At 38.4% G+C, this 26,956-nt stretch overlaps 1 protein-coding gene across 3 annotated transcripts in view; it reads left to right on the top strand.

Annotated features, from left to right (window-relative positions):
• DYM (dymeclin) overlaps positions 1–26,956 on the top strand; it is a 388,874-nt gene that overhangs the window by 37,442 nt on the left and 324,476 nt on the right. For all 3 annotated transcript variants that reach the window (XM_040264506.1, XM_040264509.1, XM_040264508.1), the window contains 3 exons: positions 16,716–16,768; positions 24,011–24,104; positions 25,007–25,140. In XM_040264506.1, the coding sequence (XP_040120440.1) occupies positions 16,716–16,768; positions 24,011–24,104; positions 25,007–25,140 (281 nt within the window). The remainder of the gene's footprint in view (positions 1–16,715; positions 16,769–24,010; positions 24,105–25,006; positions 25,141–26,956) is intronic.

The raw sequence follows: 26,956 nt of genomic DNA on the forward strand, positions 1-26,956 counted from the left end.
ACTTGGTGCATTAAAAAGTGCTATAATAAACTTATATGTAGTTTTTATCCTTTGACTTTTTCCTATGAATAGACTCTTTTAAAACCTTAACGTTCCCACAGTTTAACCACTGAATGGGCTGATTCTTGTTAGTTTTGTGAATGATTTCCGTAATTCTTTCTTTGCTAAAGAAAGGGGAAAATGTCTTTAGAAGTGCTTCTATGCTTTTCTGAATGGTTACTTGTTGATTTTACTTAGGTTGCGTCTTAAACTGACAAACATACAATCTGTTGGAGAATGTATGCTGTGGGCTGAAAATGACACTGTTAATATAAAGTGTCAATTTTGACATCATTTTATAGTGGAATTTTCAGTGAAAAAGACTTACAAATTTTCATGTTTATTTTATGAACCTCATAGCTACTTAAATTGTTTAGCAAATCAGTGTCAGAAATCTATGAATAAATCTCCCTTCCACAATTTTCTGCCCATCTGCTTTTCATTAAAAGATTTGAACTATGAGTTTATCATCTTTTGTTATTGAGATTCATATATGAGATTGGTATGCTTAAAAGCAAAATAAAACCAGTCTAAATTACTGAAAGTTGTGAGTTAGGAAATATGTAATTTAAAATTTTAGCTTTCTTACCAAACTAGTTTATGATTTTGTAGCTATTACAAAAATGATCTATCATCTTACCACTTTCCTTATTAGACTTACTTTTTCTGTTTTCTTCTACTTCTTTATCATTTACATACTTTTTAAATGATTTAAATCATAACAGATATCATTTTTATAACAGATAATATATCTATGACAACTTCATTTAGGTATATATGGAAACTCTGATTAGTTACTTGTAATGTTCTAGGTTGATGTTATGTGGGTTTGCCTTAATAAAAATGTAGCTAAATATTCATATTGAAACTGTATTACATGGACTTCCCTGGTGACTCAGATGGTAAAGAATCTGCCTGCAATGCGAGAGACTTGGGTTTGATCCCTGGGTTGGGAAGATCCCTGGAGGAGGGCATGGCGACCCACTCCAGTATTCTTGCCTGGAGACTCCCCATGGGCAGAGGAGCCTGGTGGGCTGCAGTCCATGGGGTCACAAAGAGTCAACACAACTGAGCGACTAAGCACACATTCTTATCTTGTGACCTAAGTTACTTAGCTTCTCTGTTTCCGTCACTTGTAGGATGATGATAGTCCTATTTCCTTGGTCAACTTTTCAGGGTTTTCAAAAGAAGTCACATGAAATAATCAAGGTGAGAGAACTTAGAATAGTATATAGGCTTATACATACTGCTTCCCTGATGGTTCAGATGCTAAAGAATCTGCCTGCAATGCAGGAGACCCAGGTTTGATCCCTGGGCTGGGAAGATCCCTTGGGAGAAGGAAATGACAATTCACTCCAGTCTTCTTGCCTGGAGAATTCTATGGACAGAGGAGCCTGGTGGGCTACCATGGGGTCATAAAGAGTCAGACACGACTGAGCAACTAACACTTTGACTTTATACATATTGCAAGTTGTAGCTAATCAGCAGATATATTTGCATATCAACAATATGCTGAAGTCTTTTTTTTAAACAAACAAATTTATTAACATGTATATGTCACATGTACCTGGAAGATACCTAAGGAAACTTAGTACCTCCCCAAGATGGCCAAAGCCACCTGCTTAAATATCATCTTTAGCTAAAGACAAAAGAAAGGTTTCTTTTGGTTGAGGGAGTCAGGGAGGAAAGCCAGTTACAGGAAGTTACCAGGAAAAGCTCAGGCTTCTCTGTCCATGGAATTCTCCAGGCTAGAATACTGGAATGGGTAGCCATTCCCTTCTCCACAGGATCTTCCCAAGCCAGGGATCTTCCCAATCCAGGGATCAAACGCAAGTCTCTGTATCGTACCAGGGAAGCCCAAAAGCACAGTACACAAAGGTAAATCTAAATTTAAATGCCTTCTCCATTGGTAAGTGTTTCTGGAAATTTAGTCATTTTTCTCTTCCTGGTAATAGGAGACACCTTTACATAAATGAAGATTGTCTTTTTAAGTGTAATTTCACCTTCAGTTCAGTTCATTCGCTCAGTTGTGTCCGACTCTTTGCAACCCCATGAATGGCAGCACGCCAGGCCTCCCTGTCCATCACCATCTCCCGGAGTTCACTCAGACTCACGTCCATCGAGTCAGTGATGCCATCCAGCCATCTCATCCTCTGTCGTCCGTCCCCTTCTCCTCCTGCCCCCAATCCCTCCCAGCATCAGAGTCTTTTCCAATGAGTCAACTCTTCACATGAGGTAGCCAAAGTACTGGAGTTTCAGCTTTAGCATCATTCCTTCCAAAGAAATCCCAGGGCTGATCTCCTTCAGAATGGACTGGTTGGATCTCCTTTCAGCCCAAGGGACTCTCAAGAGTCTTCTCCAACACCACTGTTCAAAAGCATCAATTCTTCGGCGCTCAGCCTTCTTCACAGTCCAACTCTCACATCCATACATGACCACTGGGAAAACCATAGCCTTGACTAGACGGACCTTAGTCGGCAAAGTAATGTCTCTGCTTTTGAATATGCTATCTAGGTTGGTCATAACTTTTCTTCCAAGGAGTAAGTCTCTTAATTTCATGGCTGCAGTCACCATCTGCAGTGATATTGGAGCCCCCCAAAATAAAGTCTGACACTATTTCCACTGTTGCCTCATCTATTTCCCATGAAGTGATGGGACCGGGTGCCATGATCTTCATTTTCTGAATGTTGAGCTTTAAGCCAACTTTTTCACTCTCCTCTTTCACTTTCATCAAGAGGCTCTTTAGTTCTTCTTCACTTTCTGCCATAAGGGTGGTGTCATCTGCATATCTGAGGTGATTGATATTTCTCCTGGCAATCTTGATTCCAGCTTGTGCTTCTTCCAGTCCAGCGTTTCTCATGATGTACTCTGCATAGAAGTTAAATAAGCAGGGTGACAATATACAACCTTGACGTACTCCTTTTCCTATTTGGAACCAGTCTGTTGTTCCATGTCCAGTTCTAACTGTTGCTTCCTGACCTGCATACAGATTTCTCAAGAGGCAGGTCAGGTGGTCTGGTATTCCCATCTCCCTCAAAATTTCCCACAGTTTATTGTGATCCACACACCTTACAAGAAGGTAACTCTTAACCTCGTTTTCAGAGCTTCTCCTGTTTCTGCAGTTTCTCAATACAACCAGCCCAAAATGATCTTTATATCAAAGAGACATATTTTGGGGTGGCACATTCTGCTCCCCTAATTCCCAACTTTGAGACTGTCCCATTAAGTTCTATTTTTTTTAAAAAATAATTTTTATTTTATTTTTGGCTGCACTGGATCTTCATTGCTGTGTGCGGGCTTTCTCTGGCTGTGGGGAACAGGGGCTACTCTCTAGTTGGCGGTGCGAAGGCTTCTCGTGTCGCGGAGCCTGGGCTCTAGGGCCCGTGGGCTTCAGTAGCCGTGGCGCAGGGTCAGTAGTTGCCGCTCCCAGGCTCGAGGGCACAGGCTCAGTAGTTGTGGCACACAGGCTTGGAAGCTCCGTGGCTTTTGGGATGGTCGTGGATCTGGGATCCAGCCTGCGTCTTCCGTACTGGCAGGTGGCTTCTGTTATCACTGAGCCACCAGGGAAGCCCCCTATTGAGTTTTACAATCTAGAAGCTGAGTGAACCATTCCAAGTGAGCCATAGCTCAGTGAACCATTCCAAGTCCTGAGAAGAGGATCCTTGTTCAGTTAAAGGGTCATGTCTCATTTTAGGATGCAATTTTTCAAGTCAGCTTCCAAAGTTAGGCCTATATGGTGCAAACAATCAGATTTATTAAGAGTCATTTCTATAGAAACACAAGAAAAGTGAAGGTTAATGACTGAAGCAGAGTGTAAGCCCAGTTTTTGAGTCCTGACAGTAGCTGGTTAAGATTTCTAGATGTTGGGCTCAAAGAATCTTTTTTCTTTTTGTTGTAAAATACAACTAACAAAATTTACCATTTTAACCATTTTTAGGTGTACATTTCACTGGCATTAAATGCATTTACACTGTGTGCAAATGATCACCATCTAGATCACCCTCTAGAACTTTTCAACTTTCCAAGTATATGCTGGAGTCTTTGAACATACTTTTGTAATTTTTTTGACCACGCTGAGAGGCGCATGAGATCTTTGTTCCCTGACCAGGGATCAAATTCAAGCTCCCTGCCTTGGAAGCACAGAGTATTAACCGCTGGAACCACCAGGGAAGCCCTGAACATATCTTTTTTAATAGAAAGTTAAACAGTTCTTTTCCTAAGTCTCCTCTTCCCATGTTGAAATACTCCCAAATTCTAAATTAATTATTTGAGTTCAAATTACTGAAAATCTGCTAAATATAACAGTACTTAGTTGCAATTTTGAGTTTTTAAAAATAAATTATTTTTCTCTGTAGTGTGAATAATTTTTTAAAAATTTCTGATTTTGTGTGGGAATCCAAATTGGTTCTGCATTTGAGAATATGATAAGATTCTCTCTTAGGTTGCATTGTTCTTCCACCTTTTTCCTTTCCTTAATCTCTGAGATCCAATACCATGGTCTGACAGTTTCCATTGGCACTCTTACATTTCTTAAAAATTCAAAGTGTGGACAGATGAAGAATGAGACACATGGGTTGATAGACAAGAGAAAGTCAAAATAGAAAAAATATGTTGGATAGTAGAAATTGCGTGAAGGACCACAAACAATTCCTTCTGAGGCTATATGTTGGCCCTGTGATGTAGGTCATAGGTCATCAGTTACCAGCCTAAGTATGCAGTTTCTGTTAACTCCACTGGTGAGTATTTTACTGGCCAAGTGTAGCTTATCTGACCTGTTATACCAGCTGACTGAGATATGGTAAATAACTCATATATATTTTTGAGTAAAGTATTAGTTGCTCAGTTGTGTCTGACTCTTTGCGACCCCACGGACTGTAGCCTGCCAGGCTTGCCTGTCCATGGAATTCTCGAGGCAAGAATACGTGTGAAAATTATCAGGAATATAGATACTAACTTCATTAGATGACCCATTTTATATATTTATTTTTGTTGTGGGCACTTGAATTCTTGAACTACAGGCTTCATATGAAATTAGGTTTTTTCCCCTACCAACAAATGTTCCTTCTTGTTTTATTTGTCACTTTTGGAAAACTGCTTGTCATCTGACAGTGGTACTCTGTTGATGAATGAAGGGATGTATGCTGTAACACTGAGCTCTGGTCTTTTTATTTTCATATACAAACTAATGGCAGTGTCTCTCTGAGGTTGTGGTGGAGAGCAGATCTAACCATAAGGCCAGGGTTGTTTTTATTTTCTTCTGTCGCCTTGTGAATTGTGGCTGATGACATCTGGACACATTTTCTGCATAAGGGGGTAATACAGTTGATCATCTCTTTTTATAATTAAAAAAATACCCACAGTTTTAAAACATTTTTAATTGGAGGAGGATAATTGCTTTACAGTGTTGTATTTCTGCCATATAACAGCGTGAATCAGCCATAAGTATACATATGTCCCTTCTCGCTTGAGCCTCCCTCCCACCCCACCCCCATCCCACCCCTCTCGGTTGGTTGTCTTAGAGCTGAGTTTGCTGTACCCACTACTTTTTACTTTGCATTTGCTAAGTTTCTTCATTTTCTATCACGATCGAGCATTTCAGTATCCTCTTCACTATACCATTCTTCATATTAAGGCCAGAGTTGTTTGCCATGTCAGAGGATTGTAATTCAGAGTTTAAATCCAGAGAAGTTGTAAACTCTATACAGTGGTTCTTGATGTGCCCCACCTCCACGTTAGCTAATACAAAAGTTGATTGCCTGGTACAGTGAATGATTTTACGTGGTGTTAAATAGAACTTAAAAAAAAATTACAGTGGCATGGTAATTTGCCAGTTAGATGTTACATCCTTTATGAGTTCCTCTCCATAGGCCATTTTAAAGGGGTGGAAAAATCTGAATTTGTCATGAAGGTTCTTACGCTTGCTTACTGTCAACATGTGCTTATCTGAATATAAAAATCATTGGATTATGTGGAAAAGATCTGGGTTTGTAATTTTGCAGATTTAGGAATATTTGTGGGTTAAGCCACAGTTATGCATTTTGGTGGGAATGGTAATTAGATCTTTCTGGAATGCAATTTGCAGTATTCACCAAAACAAAAATGTCATTGATCTAGCAATTCCACTTCTAGAATTTATATTCAGGAGATGATTGGACAAGTTTAAGAAATGTATGTAGAGAGGTATATGTGTAAAGACAATTGGTAGCAATGTTTATGATAATTGAAAATTGCTAACAATCTAAGTGCCAGTAAGGAGATGTGATGAATGAACAAGCAAATAAAAATGGTGCATCTGCACGCTGGAACAGAATACAGGCAGTAATAATGAGTGTTTATAGACACTGCAAGGAGATCCAACCAGTCCATTCTGAAGGAGATCAGCCCTGGGATTTCTTTGGAGGGAATGATGCTAAAGCTGAAACTCCAGTACTTTGGCCACCTGATGCTAAGAGTTGACTCATTGGAAAAGACTCTGATGCTGGGAGGGATTGGGGGCAGGAGGAGAAGGGGATGACAGAGGATGAGATGGCTGGATGGTATCACTGACTCGATGGACGTGAGTCTAAGTGAACTCCGGGAGTTGGTGATGGACAGGGAGGCCTGGCGTGCTGCCATTCATGGGGTTGCAAAGAATTGGACATGACTGAGCGACTGAACTGAACTGCTAGACACAGAAAAATCCACAGCATGTTAAGTGGTTAAAGCCAGTTACAAAATCATTCATATAGCATAATCTTGTTTAAGCAAGACTGTGTTTTTTATATATGTATTTTTAAAATGTATATATTTATATAATTCTGTTTAAGTTTTTATAGCTTTATTTTTATGATTTTTAACTTGTTATTTTGAAATAGTTATAGATTCATAAGAAGTTGCCCCCCCAAAAAATAGTACAGAGAGATTTCTTGCATCCTTTCCTGTTTCCCCCAATGGTATCATCTTTTGTAACTCTAGTTCAGTACCCAAACCAGGAAAGTGACATTGGTATAAGCCACAAAGATTATTGAGAGTTCAGCAATTAGTGCAGTCATCAGCATCTGCATGTAGTAGTTGTTTAATCACTAAGTGGTGTCCGACTCTTTTGTAACTCCATGGACTGTAGCCTGCCAGGCTTCTCTGTTCATGAAATTTCCCATACAAGAATACTGGAGTGGGTTGCCATTTCCTTCTCCAGGGGATCTTCCCAACCCAGGGATGGAACCTGTGTCTCCTGCTTGGCAGGCAGATTCTTGGCTACTGAGCCACCTGGGAAACCATGTAGAGCTCTGGACAGCTGTTTCACATGGTAAAACACCACCACAGTCTAGACGCATCACTGTTTCATCCTGGCAAGGCTCCCTTGTTCTTTCCCTTCATAGCCACCCCCATTTTTGTTTTATTGGAATATAATGCTTTGCAATGTTGTGTTAGTCTCTGCTGTACAATGAAGTGAATCAGCCATATGTATACGTATATCCCCTCCCTCTTGGACCTCCCTCTAAACACCCCCATCCCACCCCTCTTGATGGGACCCCCATCCCACCCCTGTAGGTCACCACAGAATGCCAAGCTGAGCTCCTTTGCCTTACAGCAGGTTCCCTCTAACTAGCTGTTTTAGACGTGGTAGTGTGTGTATGTCAGCCCCAACTCCCAGTGCATCCCGCCCTCCTTTCCCCAGCCCTTTGTCTGCATGGCCTTTCTCTGCTCCTGCCCCTCTGCTCCTGCCCTAGAAAAGAGGTCTGTGCACTGGTTCTGCCTCCCCCATCTCTAAACCCTGGCAGCCACTCATCAGTTTTCTGTCTGTATAATTTTGTTATTTCAGGAAGGTTATTTAGAATCATGCACTATGTAACATTTTGAGATTGGCTCTTTCACTCAGCATGGTATCCTTGAGTTCAACTTATTGTGTATATCATAGTTTACCCCCCCTCCCACCGCAAGTAGTATTCTGTTGTGTATATCCTATAGTTTGTTTAAACAGTGACCTATTGAAGGACATCTGGATTGTTTCCAGTTTTTGGTTTTTATGAATAAATCTTCATGAACATTTGTCTCCAGGTTTTTGTACAGGTTTTTGTGTGAACGTAAGTTTTTATTACTTTGAGATAAATACTTAAGAGTACAATTACTGGGTTATGTGGTAAACGTTTAGTTTTATACAAGACTGCCAAAACTGTTGTCCATAGTGGCTGTATCATTTTACATTCTCATGAGTAATGTATGTGATATCCAGTTTCTCTAAATCCTTGCCTGCATTTGATGCTATCACTCTTGTTTATTATTTTAACAGCTCTGATAGGTGTCTAGTGTTACCTCATGGTGGTTTTAGCATAGTTCATTTTTGCAGTAACAAAAGTCAATTTCCTTTTTAAAAAAGAAAAATTGCCTTGATTTAAGTTTCTTTCTTGCCACTTATTAAACATCACTTAATACTGAGAAGTTTTGCTAGGTGAATAAGGAATATTGATTTCCTTTGTAATCCACTCGGGTTGTGATTCTACTGTAGTAACATATTAATGGAAATAAAATCAAAGCAGATCATCTGCCATTGTTTGACATAGCTGTTTTGATGCTATTTCAAAATGTAAAACTACTTCAAAAATTACTACATTATGCTGTCTACTTCTCCTCTGCCCTGTAGAGAGGAGAAAGGTGAAGATTGGTAGATTACTTATAAGATGCATTAAGGAATAAATAAATGCAAAGTTGACAGTTTAACATTCATGGATTTGTTTCCATTTGTTGTTGAGTATGTGGAGCTGAGTGCTGAGTACTTTCTGTGTAGTGTGAATTGCACTCTTAAGCATTTATCTCAAAAAAATAAAAACTTATGTTCACACAAAAACCTGTACTTTCTGAGTACATCATAGTGTAGCCCTCACAACTATCCTATCAGTCGCATTCTTACCTTCATTTACACGTGAGGAAACTGAGATGCTCAAATTAAGTATCTTGGCCAGTTCTACCAATTGGAATGAGGAAGCTGGAGTTGAAATATGTGGCTTTGGAATTTTTCATTATATGGGAGCATACGTTGTCTTCAGTAATGGGAATGGTTGGAAATCTATTGTGCCAGAATGAGTTTGTTAATTGATGGTAATGATTAAGTTGAGAGGTAGCACACTTGGGGTATAAGAATTGAAAGTGACCAGCCTGTGAATCTAGTCGCTATAGAGTCATCCATATTATTTCCATTGCCGTTTCTTCCTAGTGTTCCAGTTTGATGTATTATTTTAGTGGAATTAATCTAGAATTTTTAAAGATAATGTACTTGACTGTGTTCTGCTCTAGTAACATTTAGTGGTTTATCCAAGTTTACTGGCCCAACAGTGGGCAACACTGGTCATAGTGGTTGTTGGGTGAGCACACGGTTAGGCTTTATTGTATGTATCTCTAGGGACACTATTATTGTTGATGCTGGTCACATTATCTTTTTGTCTTTTGCTAAAAATCTGAGGATGATTGAAGACGTTTAACCGTCGTATACCTGAAGCACCTTGCTGGTGCTATTAAGAGTTCTGTTAGTGTATATTTTTGAGTATCTGTTTATTGGTTTCCTAGTTTATGTAGGATAAAATCCAAACTCCATAAGGTGGCATTAAAGTTCTTCTCTCTTTTGCTTTTTTTTTTTTTTAACCTTGCAAGTCTTCTCTGCTACCTACTCTGCCCACTTACTTGGCTTTCTCATCGTGAATGTTGGTGCACTCAGCAGAGGTGGCAGAGATGACATTGATTATTTGAGACATAACTTAGAAGTCGTCCAGCCGTGTTACTGATACTCAGTGGGGCCTCTTGTTGTGGAAACTCTCACTGGAGCGGGTAGAGAATGAGAGGTTGGTGTTGATGACAGTTCTTTCCCGAGGGATAGTCTCTTCATGAAATCAGAGCAGAGAAGGGGATAGACTTACGATATAGCCCAGAAATGGCTGTGGTAATGTTTAAAGAACTTTCCTGAAGTTGTGAAAATCTTGATAATCATTCCCTTGCTGAATTATCTTCAGGAAAGCCAGTGGAGGTTCTTAAAACTGTACAAAGCCCTAGACCAGTTTCAGATACTCCCATGTGCATGACAGATTCTCGAGCGTGGCTGTTCGGCTCCATCGGTCCTGTTGTCCACTGGGATGTCACCTGTAAAACTGAGATTCCTGTTCTGTGAATCCATCTGGTTTGGTTGCTGCAGGAGTGATAATGCTCTGAGGAGGAGGAGCCTGGTCTGCTCTCACATACAGGGATTGCTTCGGACAGAGCCACACCTGATCCTTGGATCAATAGGATTGTTTATCTAGAGTTTAGTTCCCTTAGCAAATGTTTGCTTGAGGTGACTAGTTTTCAGTATTTATTCCTAATCTCCCATTAATGACGTTTCAGATGGACCTTGTTGTGGAGTTAATGTATACAGGAAGTTTGAAGACCTCTGTGGTGTTAATTTATTTAATCTGCATTGGTGTGAATATTTGACTGCTGGTTCTTTGCCCCTCTGTTGTATGCTTCTGGTGCCCCAGAAGCTTTGTTGCTTTCAGAAACAGTATTCAGTTTCTAATTGTAATTGTCTTGGAAACAGGCATATTTTGCAGTTGAGTTTTACTTTTATTTACTGCAAATGATGATTTGTTAGTTGCCTGATGCCAGAACATCTGAGCTCATTTGTTTAACTCAACGGTACTCTGCATAGATGCCTGTAAGACGCGGCAGCAGTTACCAGCCACCCCAGTTGCTTACCACCCCTTTTTAGCTCTAAATCAAGCAAATGGAGAAGAAGATTATTCTTAAAATGTTCCAAGAAGTTTAGAAAATTGGAGGATGGGAGGAAAGGAATTCTATTATAACAGTGTGTTGCTTTTGGCAAGGGTGTCCCTGGCTGGTTTCTTTTGTAGAAATAACACTTCAGAGTGCAGAAAATGCAACAAACAGGGCTCTGTAAATCCTTAATTTCATAGGTAACTGTCATGTGTTTTTCTTCTGGCCGAGCCACTGTATCAGGTGTGGTGGGAGAAGGCATGGGTGAATGAGACACTTTCCCTCTTCTCACAGAGCTTATAGTCTGGACATTCAAGACGCTCTGACCTGTGGTGGTGATTTTTGAGGAGGTATGGTGGCTGGGTATGAGCTTTGTTGGATTGTGGCCATCAGTAGGGGACCCAGGCCCTAGGGGCCTAATCGCAGAATGGCAGTGCTGGCCGGTCACCACCAGACAGAGCTTTCTAACAAAGGTGGGATAGTTCCTTGAGTGACCAAGAAACCAGCCTGCTTCTAAAAGATATATTATTTTACATTTGGAAACAAATCTGGTTTTGAATTGTGCTGGAGAAGACTCTTGAGGGTCTCTACCACTGCAAGGAGACCAAACCAGTCAAGCCTAAAGGAAATCAACTCTGAATAGTCATTGGAAGGACTGATGCTGAAGCTGAAGCTCCAATACTTTGGCCACCTGGTGGGAACAGTCAGCTCATCAGAAAAGACCATGATGGTGGGAAAGACTGAAGGCAGGAGGAGAACAGACAACAGGATGAGATGATAGAATGGTATCACCAACTCAGTGGACATGAGTTTGAGCAAATCTGGGAGATAGTGAAGGACAGGGAAGCCTGGCATGCTGCAGTCTGTGGAGTCGCAAAGATTGGACCTAAATTAGTGTCTGAACAACAACAACAAAGGTGTCTTTAAAAATATTTTAATAAAAAATTACACTTGGGGATGGTCATTGCCTTGAAATCTAGAGAATGTGAAGTGTTTCCTGAGGGACAGGGAAGAAATTAATTTTGTCCTCTTAAGTGTCTGACAAAAGGCCTTCATTGATTCGGTGCATTTTTATTAAATGCCTGATTTGTACTAGGCTGGGAATGTGTTGATGAGCCAGGAGCCCCCCGTCTAGTGGGGGACATAAATAGATAAGTGGTTTGTCTTGCTACAGGGTGCTCAGTTTCATGATTGAGTACTTTTGGGATAGCAGGCTTCTTGCCAGGGCTTAGGTGATCAGAGGTGGTTCCCTGGAGGAAATGTCCAAACCATCCTCACTGATACATGTTGGAATTAATTCTTTTTTCAGGCTAATACTGTATTCAAAAGAAACCAGAACCTTGTTTGGTTTTTGTTTTGGAAACACTCTACCTTTCTGTTGGTGTAAGTTGAGAAACTGAACTCTTTACTCCAGCCATCTGGTGTATTTCTCCAGACTTGTAGTTAGTTTACTATTCTCCAGTGTTGACTAACCTCTGCTTCCCAAAATCTGCCACGCTGTCTGTGACTGCCATGCCTTTGCATACACATTCCTTGTGTCTTGAAAGCCTTCCCTTTTTGTCTGCCCAGCTGCCTTCTCTGCCTCCTTCGGGATGGTTACCTCTTCTGGGATGCCTTTCCTGACTGCTCATAGGGTGGGTTGGGTGCACCTCCCGGAAGCTCATGCATAGGGCTGGGTTTGATCTCTGTACTTCCCCTGCACCAGAGAGTCTGTTTCTTCACTCCAGTGTGTAGCCTGGAGGCAGAGACAGCATATTTCACAGAGCCCGGCATGTCCTGGGCACCCAGGCAGTGTTTGTTGAACAAGTAAATTCTGAAGCTTTTGAAGGTTATAGCTACATGTGTATAATTGAAGCTCTTGGTTCCAGCTGGTTTTAAGAGAGTGTTATTGACTGAAGAAAGTAGACGTACCAGTGAAACAGATTTTATACATGTGGTCTAGTTATTAACCTCGTAAAACTTTTTACAATATGTTGCATTTTATACCTCTTCATTTTTATTTTTTGCCCAAGTAACCCATAAACTAAGTAATTCATAGTTTCTACTTCTTGCCAACTACTAATGTGTATTATTAAATCTGACCACAGTGATTTATTAATTGGAAGTCTTTTGCTTATTAGCAAAAATCAATTTGATTTAGGGTATGTCAGTAAAAGGAAGGGGCTTATGTGATGAAGAGACAGGGCTGTCTCGTAGAATCCCAGAAATATAGCTAGGCTTCAGGAAGAACTGGTCCCAAGAATTAGAAGGCCAGTGGGAATCCTGAGTGTCTTTTTTGTTTATCTCTGCCACTCCGTGGATAGAGGATGGCTTCCTGTAACCCTCAGCTTGGCAGCCCATTTCCAGCCATGTGGATAACCTGTCTTTCCATCTCAATTCCAAATTCCCTAAGACTCTGGCATAGCTTAGACTCTATCCAGTCAGCTATGGCCAGGGAGTGGGGTCAGGCTGAACAAGCCTGTCTGCCTCTGCTCACCCCTGAGGAGTAAGTTGGTGGGACTGTAGAAGAAAGGGGAGGGAGGACAGCAGACAGATAATGTGTGGTGGGCAGACATTCCAGAAATACCTAATGCGGGGATAAAGACCAGGAACGTATGAACAGTTGACTGTACTACCATTTCTAGGTAATTTTGGCTAAAAGTTTTTCAATCTTAGAAGAAACTTTAAAGATTTACTTTGAAAAAAATATTTATCTTTGAATATGAATATAATGTAGGGCTTCCCTGGTGGCTCAGAGGATAAAGCGTCTGCCTGCAGTGCAGGAGACCCGGGTTCAATCCCTGCGTTGGGAAGATCCCCTGGAGAAGGAAATGGCAACCCACTCCAATATTATTGCCTGGAGAACCCCACGGACGGAGGAGCCTGGTGGGCTACAGCCCACGGTGTCGCAAAGAGTCAGACACGACTGAACGACTTCACTTTCTGTTCTTGAGATTCTTAAGGTAATAGCATATTCACTGAAGTAGTTAGTTCTAGCTTTGTGTGTATGTACAACACTTCTAATGCGTGATACTGACTTCAGTTGCTGGGAGACAAGTTCTGGAGTAGCTTTGATAGATATAAAAGGTTAGACTGGCATGTATGTGAAGTTTTCTAGTGACCACATTAAAAATGTAAAATGAAACAGGTGAAATTCATTTTGAAAGTATATTTTATTAGGCTCAACATATCCCCAAAGTTACAGTTTCATGAACATTAAGGACTAATAATGAAGTATTTTCTGTTTTTTTTTAACAATTTTTGAAATCCGGTATGTATTTTGTATACCAGTGCATCTCGGTTTGGACTGGTCACATTTCAAGTGGTCAGTCACTGCGTGAAACTAGTGGTTGCCATATTGGACAGCATAGTTCTAGAAACAGTTAAAGTAATCCATTTTCTTTCATAGTTTCTCTAAAATTTTTTTGTCAAAGGCGTCAGTACTTACGGATTGTTCTTTTCAAAATATGCTTTAGCAGCAACAGCAGAGCACCCTGGGAGGTAGGGAGTTTTCAGCTCACCCTGAAAGAGTTGCCCATGTGGAGCATTCACGGTGTGCCATGTGTATGGGCAGAAAAGAACATTTTCAAACCAGTCACCAGGCTGTTAAAGGCTGGTTCTTGTTCTTCCTAGACTACTGATTCCTGGAATGTTACTTAAACTCCAATGGAAGCCTCTGTTTGCTTATCTATTAAAATAGGGTTTTTAACTCTCCTGCTCATTAGAAGAGGTTTTCATATGCTAATAAATTTGAAAGGGCTTTGAAAAACTTCAAAGTTTTTACATTACACAAACTGAAAGCATTATTTTTATTTATTATCAGGGAAAAAAGTACTGCATTTTGGCATCAGTAGTAGCTATCATTGAGGTTTTACTTTATGCCAGGCACTGTTCTAAGTGCTATATTACATAATTTAATAATAACACCTTGTGAAGCAGGTACTTTTTTTTTTTTTTAATAATTTCTGTTTTATGGATGAGAAAGCGAAAAGTTAAATGATCCCAAGTTTACACAGCTAGTAAGTAGTTGAATTGGAATGCACTTTGTTTTAATTGTGGCAGAATACAGTCAACATAAAATGTATCATTTTAACCATTTCTAAGTGTTCACTTCTGTGATATAAGTACATTCACATTGTTGTTTAATTATCTCCACTATCCATCTTGGGAACTTTTTCATCTTCCCCAGCTGAAACTCCATACTCTCCACATCTAGCTTGCCATCTCCCTGCTCCCCACCTCACTGTTCCCAAACACACCAGCAGCAACCACCTTTCTGCTTCATCTCTATGGGCTGCCTACTCTAGGAACCTTATATATGTGGAGTCATACAATATCTGTCTTTTTGTGACTGGCTTATTTCACTTACTGTAATGTCTTCAGTGTACATCCGTGTTGTAGTGTGTGTCAGGATTTTCCTTCTTAAGGCCGAATAATATTCCATTATATACCTGTACCATATTTTGTGCCATCATTCATCCTTTGTTGGACATTTTGTTGCTTCTACCTTTTGGCTGTCGTGAATAGTGCTGCTGTGTATTAGTGTACAAGTATCTCTCCGACTCCATGCCTTTAATCCTTTTGGGTGTATGTATACCCAGAAGTGGAACTGCTGGATCATATGGTAGTTCTGTTTTTGATTTTTTGAAAAATTGGCATACTGTTTTTCACAGTACTTGCTCCATTTTGCATAACCATCAGCAGTACACAAAGGTCCCAGCTTCTCTACGTACCCTCCAACACTTTTTTCATTTTCTTTTCTTTCCTTCTCTTTTAAAAAAATAACTCAGCCTTAATGGATGTGAAGGAATATTCATTGTGGTTTTGATTCGCATTTCTCTAAATGACTAGTGATAGTGAACATCTCTTTTCTTACACTTGTTGGCTATTTTTATGTCTTTGGAAACATAAAGTCTGCAAAATATGAATCCTTTGCAGATATTTAAATTGCTTTTTTTGTTTTTGTAAAGTCAGAGTTTTTTAAAAGTGTATTTTGGATATTAATGCCTTATCAGCTATATGATTTGCAAATACTTTCATTTGGTTAGGTTGACTTTTCACTCTGTTGATAGTATCCGTTGATATGCAAAAGTTTTAAATTTTGATTTAGCCCATTTGTTTTCTTTTGATGCCTGTGTTTTTGGTGTCATATGTAAGAAACCACTGCTGAATCCACTGTCATGAAGCTTCCTTACTTTTTAAATCTAAGAGGTTTATGTCTGTCTCAGTCTATGCCTCCTGTCTCTGTCAGTTTGCATCTGCCTCAGTTTTTCTGTATATTTATAAATTATTGGAGTTTATACATGTGTTTTGTCTCTTGCTTTGTTTCTTTTTCAGTGTTGTTGAACTGTTTGAAAGTATTATAAAAAATAATGGCATTTATCTAAAGAAGTTTAATCCTATGATAAGTACTTCTCTTGAAGCTGGGCACATGAGTCTCCCGCCTTGTGCTCTGTGTTTGGAAATACCTTTCTTGAATTTTTCTATAAGTCCCTCCAGTCCCATCTCTCCTCTCTGCTTACATACCTAAAAGGCAACGTGCCCCAGTTGCTTTTTTTAGGCGTTTCATGTTGAGAATTATAGTAAATTTTCTAATTACATTGAGAATAGAAGCTTTATTTTGCTGATGTTATTGTTTACCAGTGTACACTGTATTTTCCTTCTGAGTTTTTATTATGTTTATTTTTATACATTCCTTTAACTGGTTAGTATGAACATGATTGAAAGTGAAAGTTACTCAGTCATATCCAACTCTTTGCGACCCCATGGACTATACAATCCATGAAATTCTCCAGGCCAGAGTACTGGAGTGGGTAGCCTTTCCCTTCTCCAGGGGATCTTCCCGATCCAGGAATTGAACTGGGGTCTCCTGCATTGCAGCTGGATTATGATTAGTGTTATAGTTAGGAAAATGATTAGTGTTATAGTTAGGAACATGATTAGTGTTATAGTTACTAATTACCTTTCTTCTCTTTCTCCAGTACTGAGTTGAAGCTCCTAGAGGAGGCAACCATTTCAGTCTGCAGGTCTTTAGGTAAGGAGGAAAAATGTGTATGTGTGTGTGTGTAATGTGAGGCAGTTATTTTAAAATCTCTGTTAACAAATTTTGTTATTGCAATATGAATTGAATTAATGAAGTGATGTATTTTTGATGATGATAATTATAATCGTACTAATTATTCTTGGTGTTCATTGATGCCACTAGAGGGTACCATTCAGTTAACAGCGGTGAGACGCATGGTTGCATAATTTGCAGTCTTGGTAATGGACTCTGCTAAGACATAGAGCTTGTTCTTTTTGCAAATTTTGAAATACTGAGAAAAGCCTCCAATATTGTTTGTTTTGTAGTTGCACGTATAGTTCTTAGAGAATACAGGATCATTCATCCTTTGCCAGTTGCAAAAAATGCTGTTGTTGGTTATGTTAACTAGAATAATTATTACTCATTAATAGGAAAATATATTCAGAAACTCTTCAAATTAGTAATAACAACCTTGTGTTAATGGTAAAGTGCCTGAGCTCTGGAATTATTTTATGGTCTTAATTATAGCTCTGCTACTTAATTATTAGCTGAGTTTAATTTCTTAATCTAAATTGTAGAATTTTCACAAGGAAAAGTCAGATAACATGAAGTATCCAGTACAGTGCCTAACATTTGTCATTAATTATTATTTCTGTGAATAATTCAGTGTTACCTTTTTTGGACCTCACTTCTCAAATACTTTACTTCCCAATTGGTAACAATTGGAAAGAAATGTATGCCTTGAAAAATGTGGATAATTATACTTACATTTCACTGTTGCTTTGAAAATTAGAGATAGTGTATCTGTGAAACAAGTGGTGTACAAGAGCTTAATGAGTGATGACAAGCTTGTTTTTAAATCAAGCTTATGGATATGCTCCATGTAAGCTAACTCCCATTTAACTTACTCTGCCAAAAACAGTCTTTGATGAAATATTTTTGCTTTTAAAAACAAATTATGTTGGTAATGATAGAGGTGTTATTATAATAATTGCCTTGAATTTTTTCTTTAGTTATGACCATAGATTTTGAGAATTTTATACCAAATAGAGCTGACTTTCAAAAACCTGTGTGACAGTTTGCTGAAAATTAATTTTGTATAACAGTGATATCAGTGCAGTTATTATGATCTGGTTTTTAAGTTTAAGTGACCTTGGGGTTTTTACAAAAATAGCATTTTAAAATTGGGAATAATACTTATTAATACAATGTGGAGAGCATACTACAATGTAAAAAAGGCAGTATTTGCTCATATTCCACACCCTTCACAAAGCTGTTGTTAATATTTTGCCTTCTGTTATTTCTTCTTTGGATATACATTCACCTACATATAAAATACACACATAAAATTATTTCAATCTGTGTTTTTCACTTGGTATTATATATGTAAGTATGTCATTCTGTATTTAAAACCACTTTGGAGAATTGCAAAAAAAAAATCACTGCTAATCTTTTGTGATAAGACCAAAATCTTAGCAGAGTATTCTGTGTGTATTGATTTATATGCACAGTTTTATGTAAGTGATATTCTTTATATGTTATTTTCACTTAGCAGTACTCAGCTTCTTTTCATGTCAATAGATATAAATGCATATAGATTTATTTAAGGGTTTTGTGGGTATATGACAATTCTCTTTTATTTTTTGGTCTGAAAATGTTTTCATTTTTCCTTTTCTTTTGGAAGATAGGTGTGCTGGGTGTAGAATTCTAGGTTGGTGGTAATTCTTTCCATACTTTAAGGACACCATTCTGTTATTTTTCTGGTTGTTCTCATTTTGTTGAGATTAAAGCTGTCAGTGTTAGTGTTGTTCTTTTGGGGAAAAAAAAAAAAGTTTTTCCTTTCTGGATACTTTTGCGTTTTTTTTTTTTAATCCTTTGGTTTTCAGCATCTTAGAATATGCTCAGGAGTATTTTTCCTTCCTTTTTTCTTTCCTTCATACCTTTTTCCTTCCTCCTCTTTCCTCCCTCCCTCCCTGCTTGTTAGATCTGTGGTTTGATGTCTTTCATCAATTTTGGAAAATTCTCAGCCATTGTTGGTTTATATTAATACATTATTTCTGTCCTGTTCTGTCTTTTCTCTCCTTCAAGGGTCTCTGTTATACTTCTGTTAACATTTTCATTGTGTCCCATATATTTGTTAGGCTCTTTTTTTTTTTTTTTTTTATTTTACTTTTTTTTTCCTCTCTGACCTTCCATAGGATATTTTCTATTAATCTGTCCTTAGTTTACTAATCTTTTTTTGTTAAACCATCTATTGAGATTTCTAAAATGAAAGTTAAATTTTAGAATGGCTTTAGATTTATAGAAAAGTTGCAAAACCATGTAGAGAGTTCGCATATAACCCTCATCAGTTTCCTCTGTTGTCAACAACTTACATTTATGTGGTAAATTTGTCCCAACTAAAGAGTTAACATTGGTACATTACTATTATCTAATCTTGACCCTTTATTCAGGTTTCACTAGTTTTCCCACATGTCCTTTTTCTTTTTCAAGATGCTACATTGCATTTAGTCAACAAGTCTCCTTAACCTCCTCTGGTCTCAGACTTTCCTCATTTTTAATGACTTTTAAGAGTTTTGAGAAATTCTGGTAGAGTATTTCCAGAATGTCCCTCTATTTGTTTGATGTTATTCTCATGGCTAGATGGGAGTTACGGGTTTGTAGGCATCACAGAGGTGATGTGCTGATCTCAACACATCGTATCAGGGGTACATCCATGAGTTTCCCTGATGATGTTGACCTTCATTATGTGGCCAGTGTTGTGTTTGTCCATTTTCTCCACTGTAAAGTTGTGTCCCCTGTTCTCTGTTGCTTTCATTTTGAAGGACAGTTTTTCTAGATACAGAGTTCTTGGTTGGCATTTATTTTCTCTCATCCCTATTCCATTGCCTTTTGGCCTCTTTTCAGATGGAAAGTCTGCTATTTAATTGTATTGTTGTTCTCTTGTAAATAAGTCATTTCTTTTGTTGTTAATTGCTGTTGAGATTTTGCCTTAACTTTTACAAAATTTTGAAATTTATTCTTTATTCTATTTGGGGTTTTACTTAGATACATAGATTAATGTTTTTATCAATTTGGGGATGTTTGTGGCCATTATTTTGTTGGGCTTTTTGTATTCATCTTTATTATTTATCCCCTGAATCTACACATGAGGCACTCTGGGTCCAGGACAAATTTCTTTACCTCGTAGTGAATTTTAAATGCATTCCTGTCTGTTTCCCCCTAGTTCTTACCTGTTAGGATAGTGCTGTGAGAGCCAAGTCAGTTGTTTTATGTAAGGAGGTGAAGATTGCTCTGTGTTCACCTTGTTTACTTCTTACCAGTTGTTTTTAGGGGCTTGTTACCTTTGAATCTGTTTAGCAAAGTATCAGGTGAGACGATTAGCATTGAGTGTTCTGGTTGGAGTAGATGAAAGTACTTTTAGCAGTTAGGCCTGCTAATGATCCAACAAATAAAACTTTTGTTCAGTTCTGTAGGATTTGTGTTTTGTTAAAGGGTTTCCTGTTTTTTGGGGTGGAAAAGGACTGTCCTCATTCAGCATTTTTCATGAGCATTGATTTTTGTGTATTTCTTCATGGGTGTTTTATTTTTAATTCCTTATTTAAAAAAATTTCACACCCATACGAAGGCAGACAGAGAATAATATAATGACCTCCCATATGTTCATCTCCCAGTTCCAGTCATTTTCAACTCATGGCCAGTCTTGTTTCATCTGTTGTTCAGTTGCCTAGTCTTGTCTGACTCTTTGCAACATGTGGACTGCAGCATGCCAGGCCTCCCTGTCCCTCACCATCTCCTGGAGTTTGCCCAAGTTTGTGTTCATTGCATCAGTGATGCCATCCAACCATCTCATCCTCTGACGCCCTCTTCCCCTTCTGCCCTTGATCTTTCCCAGCATCAGGGACTTTTCCAGTGAGTCATCTATTCATATCAGATAACTGAAATCCTGGAGCTTCAGCATCAGTCCTTCCAGTGAATTTTCAGGGTTGATCCCCCTTAAGATTGACTGGTTTGATCTTGCTGTCCAGAGGACCTTCATGAGTCTTCTTCAGCACCACACTTTGAAAGCATCATCTGTATCTTTCACTTATTTATTGGCATATAAACGTGTAGAAAAATGCACAAATAAAAAAAGTGTATATGAATCCAAAAACATATCCTCACATAATTAATTTGGCACAAACCTTAAGCATTATATTTTTCATCCATAGATATTGTGGTATGTATCTCATAGTAATGATTTTTTAAAGGAAAAAATACCATTATTTACTAAAAACAAATTTTTAGTATCATAAAACATCCAGTGACTGTTCAGATTTCTATTTGTCTCAGTTTGTTTGAATCAGGAGCCAAAGAAAGTACACACGTTATTATTAGTTAATATGTCTTTACAATTCTTTTTCATAGCTAATTCCTCCTGAATTTGTCTTTCCCCTCCCCCCCCTCAATTTTTTCTTATTGAAGAAAGTGGGTAGTAGAGCTTTCCATAGTGAGATTTTGTTGATTGCATCTTCACAGATGTTAACATGTCTCTGTCCTCTGTGTTTTCAGTACATTGGTTATTGGACCTTGGGCATCCATTGGGTATTCCCAGTGGGAATAGGCATTTTAGTGAGATTATTATCATTATCTGAGTATTACCTAGACTTTGCTTCAATGCCTGTGGACACAGAGAATTCCTTTTTCACACAGTCATTTTAGTTAACAGATTCAAGCTCTAGAGTCAAATTAGTTTTCTACTAAGTATTATCATTATCTGAATTTTACAGGTGAAGAAACTGAGGTACAGAGAGGTTAAAGAAGTTGACAGGTGTCACACAGCTAGTCAAGTGGTGGAGTTGAGCTTTGAACCTAGTCACTTTTTGTAGTCTAGTTCCACGTGCCTTTCTGCCTTCTTGTCAGATACCTCCTGTTCTTACTCTGGCTCCCGAAGCTCCAGAGCACAGGCTTTAGGGGCATGGGCTTCAGTAGTTGCAGCACGCTGCGTCAGGAGCTGCAGTGTGCAGGCTGAATTGCTCTGAGGCATGTGGAATCTTCCGGGACTTTTAAGCTAAACCCAAAGCTTAAAAGTAGGAAATTTTTGATTCAGAGTGAAAATCTAATGATATCTAATCACATGCCTATTCTAGATTATGAAAGCTGGACGGAACCTGCCCTAACTTAGTTGCCCTTTGGTACTCATTAGTGGAGTTCTCCACCCAGCAGCAGTGGGCATCACCTGGGAGACTGTCACAGATGCAGAATCACTCCACACATGTGGAATCAGAATATAAGCTTTAATGAGAATGCTTGTGATTTAAATGCATGTTGAACTTTGAGAAGCACTGTCAACTTCAGTAGTGTAGGGTGGCCATGGGATTCTGCACTTCCAACAAGCTCCCAGGTAAATGCTGTTGCAGCTAGTCCATGAACCACACTTGAATTAGCAAGGTGCTACACATTTTATCATAATGAGAAGATTATGCAGTTACTTGGGTCTGCTCTCAAGCTGTGACAAGAACACACACCCAGTAGATCAGTTCAGTTCAGTCGTTCAGTCGTGTCTGACTCTTTGCGATCCCATGAATTGCAGCACGCCAGGCCTCCCTGTCCATCACCAACTCCCGGAGTTCACTCAGACTCATGTCCATCGAGTCAATGATACTATCCAGCCATATCATCCTCTGTCGTCCCCTTCTCCTCCTGCCCCCAATCCCTCCCAGCATCAGAGTCTTTTCCAGTGAGTCAGCTCTTCGCATGAGGTGGCCAAAGTACTGGAGTTTCAGCTTTAGCATCATTCCTTCCAAAGAAATCCCAGGGCTGATCTCCTTCAGAATGGACTGGTTGGATCTCCTTGCAGTCCAAGGGACTCTCAAGAGTCTTCTCCAACACCACAGTTCAAAAGCATCAATTCTTTGGTGCTCAGCTTTCTTCACAGTCCAACTCTCACATCCATACACGACCACTGGAAAAACCATAGCCTTGACTAGACGGACCTTAGTCGGCAAAGTAATGTCTCTGCTTTTCAGTATGCTATCTAGGTTGGTCATAACTTTTCTTCCAAGGAGTAAGTCTCTTTTAATTTCATGGCTGCAATCACCATCTGCAGTGATTTTGGAGTCCAAAAATATAAAGTCTGACACTGTTTCCACTTTGCCTCATCTGTTTGCCATGAAGTGAAGGGACCAGATGCCATGATCTTCATTTTCTGAATATTGAGCTTTAAGCCAACTTTTTCACTCTCTACTTTCACTTTCATCAAGAGGCTTTTTTAGTTCCTCTTCACTTTCTGCCATAAGGGTGGTGTCATCTGCATATCTGAGGTTATTGATATTTCTCCCAGCAATCTTGATTCCAGCTTGTGCTTCTTCCAGCCCAGCGTTTCTCATGATGTGCTGTGCATATAAGTTGAATAAGCAGGTGACAATATACAGCCTTGACATACTCCTTTTCCTATTTGGAACCAGTCTGTTGTTCCATGTCCAATTCTAACTATTGCTTCCTGACCTGCATATTAGTTTCTCAAGAGGCAGGTCAGGTGGTCTGGTACTCCCATCTCTCTCAGAATTTTCCACAGTTTCTTGTGATCCACACAGTCAAAGGCTTTGGCATAGTCAATAAAGCAGAAATAGATGTTTTTCTGGAATTCTCTTGCTTTTTCCATGATCCAGCGGATGTTGGCAATTTGATCTCAGGTTCCTCTGCCTTTTCTAAAACCAGCTTGAACATCTGGAAGTTGACAGTTCACGTATTGCTGAAGCCTGGCTTCAAGAATTTTGAGCATTACTTTACTAGCGTGTGAGATGAGTGCAATTGTGCAGTAGTTTGAGCATTCTTTGGCATTGCCTTTCTTTGGGATTGGAATGAAAACTGACCTTTTCCAGTCCTGTGGCCACTGCTGAGTTTTCCAAATTTGCTGGCATATTGAATAGACCTGGGCTAATTGGCCAGTTATTGAGCACTAAACAGGTGTGCTCTAATGGTGTACTTATTCCCATGTACATCTTTTCTTTACAGTTTTGAGTTCTGAGATGAGATAACTTTTCTCCTATAGTTTCTATCATTTTCACTTGTGAATAATTCTTTGCTGTTTAGAATTAAGACCAAGCAGCAATTTCTCTCATTGCTAATTCCCCAAATTAGATTTGAAATTGACAATAAACTTGGTCCCTGAGCAACTTCAATTTGACATTTGGTTTTAGAAATGATGTGATATGCCCACTTTGATTTCAGTTCTTAACTTTTAACTTTTTAAAACCTTTTTTTCTCTTGCAGTTGAAAATAATCCTCGAACAGGAAACCTTGGTGCACTAATTAAGGTCTTCCTTTCTAGAACCAAAGAACTAAAACTTTCAGCAGAATGTCAGAAGTAAGCTGGCTGCTCTCTCTAAATTCAATTTATATTTAACAGTATGACAATTATCACTTATTGGTAGAAATAGGTTATGGTCTTTTGAAGCTATAAAGGAATTATTCTTATTATTCAGAGAAAAAGTAAAAGAGGTTTTAATTAACTGTCCATGTCATTAGGGTGAAATTATAAATTCTGGAATCTGATTTTAGTTAGCATTTTAGACAGTCTTTAGAAATATATTCTTTAAGAAGATTAATTGTGTAATTTAAAAAGTTAATTTTTTCCTATTTTGACTGCTGGATATATCTAGTTTAATGACTTAATGTGAATATTATTCCATTCTACATTTGTGTCCTTTATTTCTTACATATTAGATGAATGAAGGTTCAGATTAGACATTATGGTTTTATATTTATGTAGTGGAAGGTTCACCTTTTATGCACTCAAGAATTTTTTGAAACTATTTTTGGATGATAGTATCTTAAAAGATTGCTCATTTCCCTGTTTCCAAACAATTTATGTTGAATTCAATTAAAATTGTTCTGAGTCCATAATTATTAATACAAATAGCAGGTATACAAAAACTGTACAAATGGTGATGCCCCATTTAAAATTTGATTGTGTATTTGCATATATTTTCTTTATGTTACTATATTTTTTATTTTCTCTGTTTTTAGTTTAGTTTTGTTTGAATTGCTTGTATGCCTAAATTGACTTACTGTGTAAAATACAGAATAAAGTATGAGGTAAACTGCAGTATATGTCATTGGTCCAGTGTCATAAATCATGGGCCATGAAGAAAGATATGGACGTTATTCTAATATTACAAGCAAAATGAGAAATTGTGGACTAGAAATAAATGGATTGTGCTCGTGATTAAACACTGATTCTTGTGTGATTTGCTCTTTCCTGTCTAGCCACATCTTCATCTGGCAGACACACAATGCTTTGTTTATTATTTGCTGTTTGCTGAAAGTGTTCCTTTGTGAGATGTCAGAGGAAGAGTTACAACTTCATTTTACTTATGAAGAAAAATCTCCTGGCAGTTACAGTAAGTCTTGCCTTAGATGACGTTCTGGGGTAGCATGTGTAACATAAGGATAGAGTTTGAAAAATAAAAGTATAATTCTGAAAATTCTACTTTTCCTCATAATTTTCATTTTTAAATGAACTGACACCATTCCTGTTTCTTTGCCTTTATTAACTTAAGCTAACAGAGACTGATAGATTTTTTCTTTTTTTTTTAAATAAGGGAGCTGGTAGGATTGAGACTTTTATTTATTTTGACTTCTGCATATATCACAGATATTTCTTTTTTTAGGAAGCAAATGTTAATTTAAATGCCATTACTAGGCTTCCCAGGTGGCATAGTGGTAAAGAATCCTCTTGCCAAGTCAGAAGACGCAGGTTTCGTTCCCTGGGTCAGGAAGATCCCCAGGAGGAGGAAATGGCAACCGCTCCAGTATTCTTGCCTGGAGACTCCCATGGACAGAGGAACCTAGCGGGCTACAGTCCATGGAAGAGGGTGGCAAGGAGTCAGACATGACTGAGTGACTGAGCATGTAGAGTAGGCTAGTACGTTATTAAGGAGACAACCAATCAGAATTACAGACTTTATAAATGTTAAAAGTGACTTTCGTGGGGCATAACAGTCTCTGAGTCTAGGGATATTTGGGACTCCTTGATCAGAAATAACAATTTTATTTTATTTTGCTCTTATTCATCATTTATCCTTTCACATCAACCTACATACAAATATTTAGTGGCAAGAATATGACAGGACCTCATTAAGGGCACAGTAAAATATAAACAAAAAAGATGGAAGCTCAAGCCTTATTTTTTTTTAAAAGAAGTAACAAATAATTCTAAGTTATAATAAATGTTACAAAGAAAACACATTTGATATGAAGACAAAATAATAGATCAGAAATAACAGGATTTTTCATTCTTCTTGACTACAGTAATCTTTTGTTCTTTGAGAAATAACATTTTAAAGGATAATTTTATGATGCCAAGGTATATTGTCTTTTTCTGAAGTTATAGGAAGAGTTTATCATTTTCTCCTGATATTGGTGAGAATTTTTTTTTCCCCAGTAGTTAGGAGGGCCTATAATTTTCAGGATCAACTTCTGGTGTTTCATTTCTTAGCGTTAAAACTTACAATATGGAAAATAATGAGATTATTAACAAATAAAATAGAAGGAATGCAGTTTTAAAAAATTAATATTTAATTGAAGGATAATAGCTCTACAGTATTGTGTTGGTTTCTACCAAACATCAACATGAATCAGCCATAAGCATACCTATGTCCCCTCCCTCTTGAACCTGCCTCCCACTTTCCTCACTGTCCCACCCTTCTAGGTTATTACAGAGCCCTGGTTTGAGTTCCTGGAGTCACACAGCAAATTCCCGTTGGCTGTGTTTTACATATGGTAATGTGTATGTTTCCCTGTTAACTCTCTCCTTACATCCTTCCCTCTCCTTCCCCCACACCTGTGTAAGTCTGTTCTCTATATCCTTCCCTTCCTTCCCCCACACCTGTGTAAGTCTGTTCTCTATGTCCTTCCCTCTCCTTCCGCCACGCCTGTGTAAGTCTGTTCTCTATGTCTGTGTCTCCTTTGCTGCCCTGCAAATAGAAGGAATGTAGTTTTGCATCTCCCTTTCATGTTTGCTTCTCTCTTTCTCAAGGCAAAGGCACTTTTGCTTCTGAGTTTCCTGGGTTTGTTTTTTCCAAACACCTCTGCCTTTATTGAGCTTTCTTGCCCACATAGGGCTTTATACATTAATATATTTAATTTACTACTTTGATAATCAGCCTTCTATATTTGTTAAATAGATACTGGTATTTAATGATTAGAGCTTTTAAT

The sequence above is a fragment of the Oryx dammah genome, unplaced genomic scaffold (assembly GCF_014754425.2).
Source record: "Oryx dammah isolate SB20612 unplaced genomic scaffold, SCBI_Odam_1.1 HiC_scaffold_22, whole genome shotgun sequence".
NCBI lineage: Eukaryota > Metazoa > Chordata > Mammalia > Artiodactyla > Bovidae > Oryx > Oryx dammah.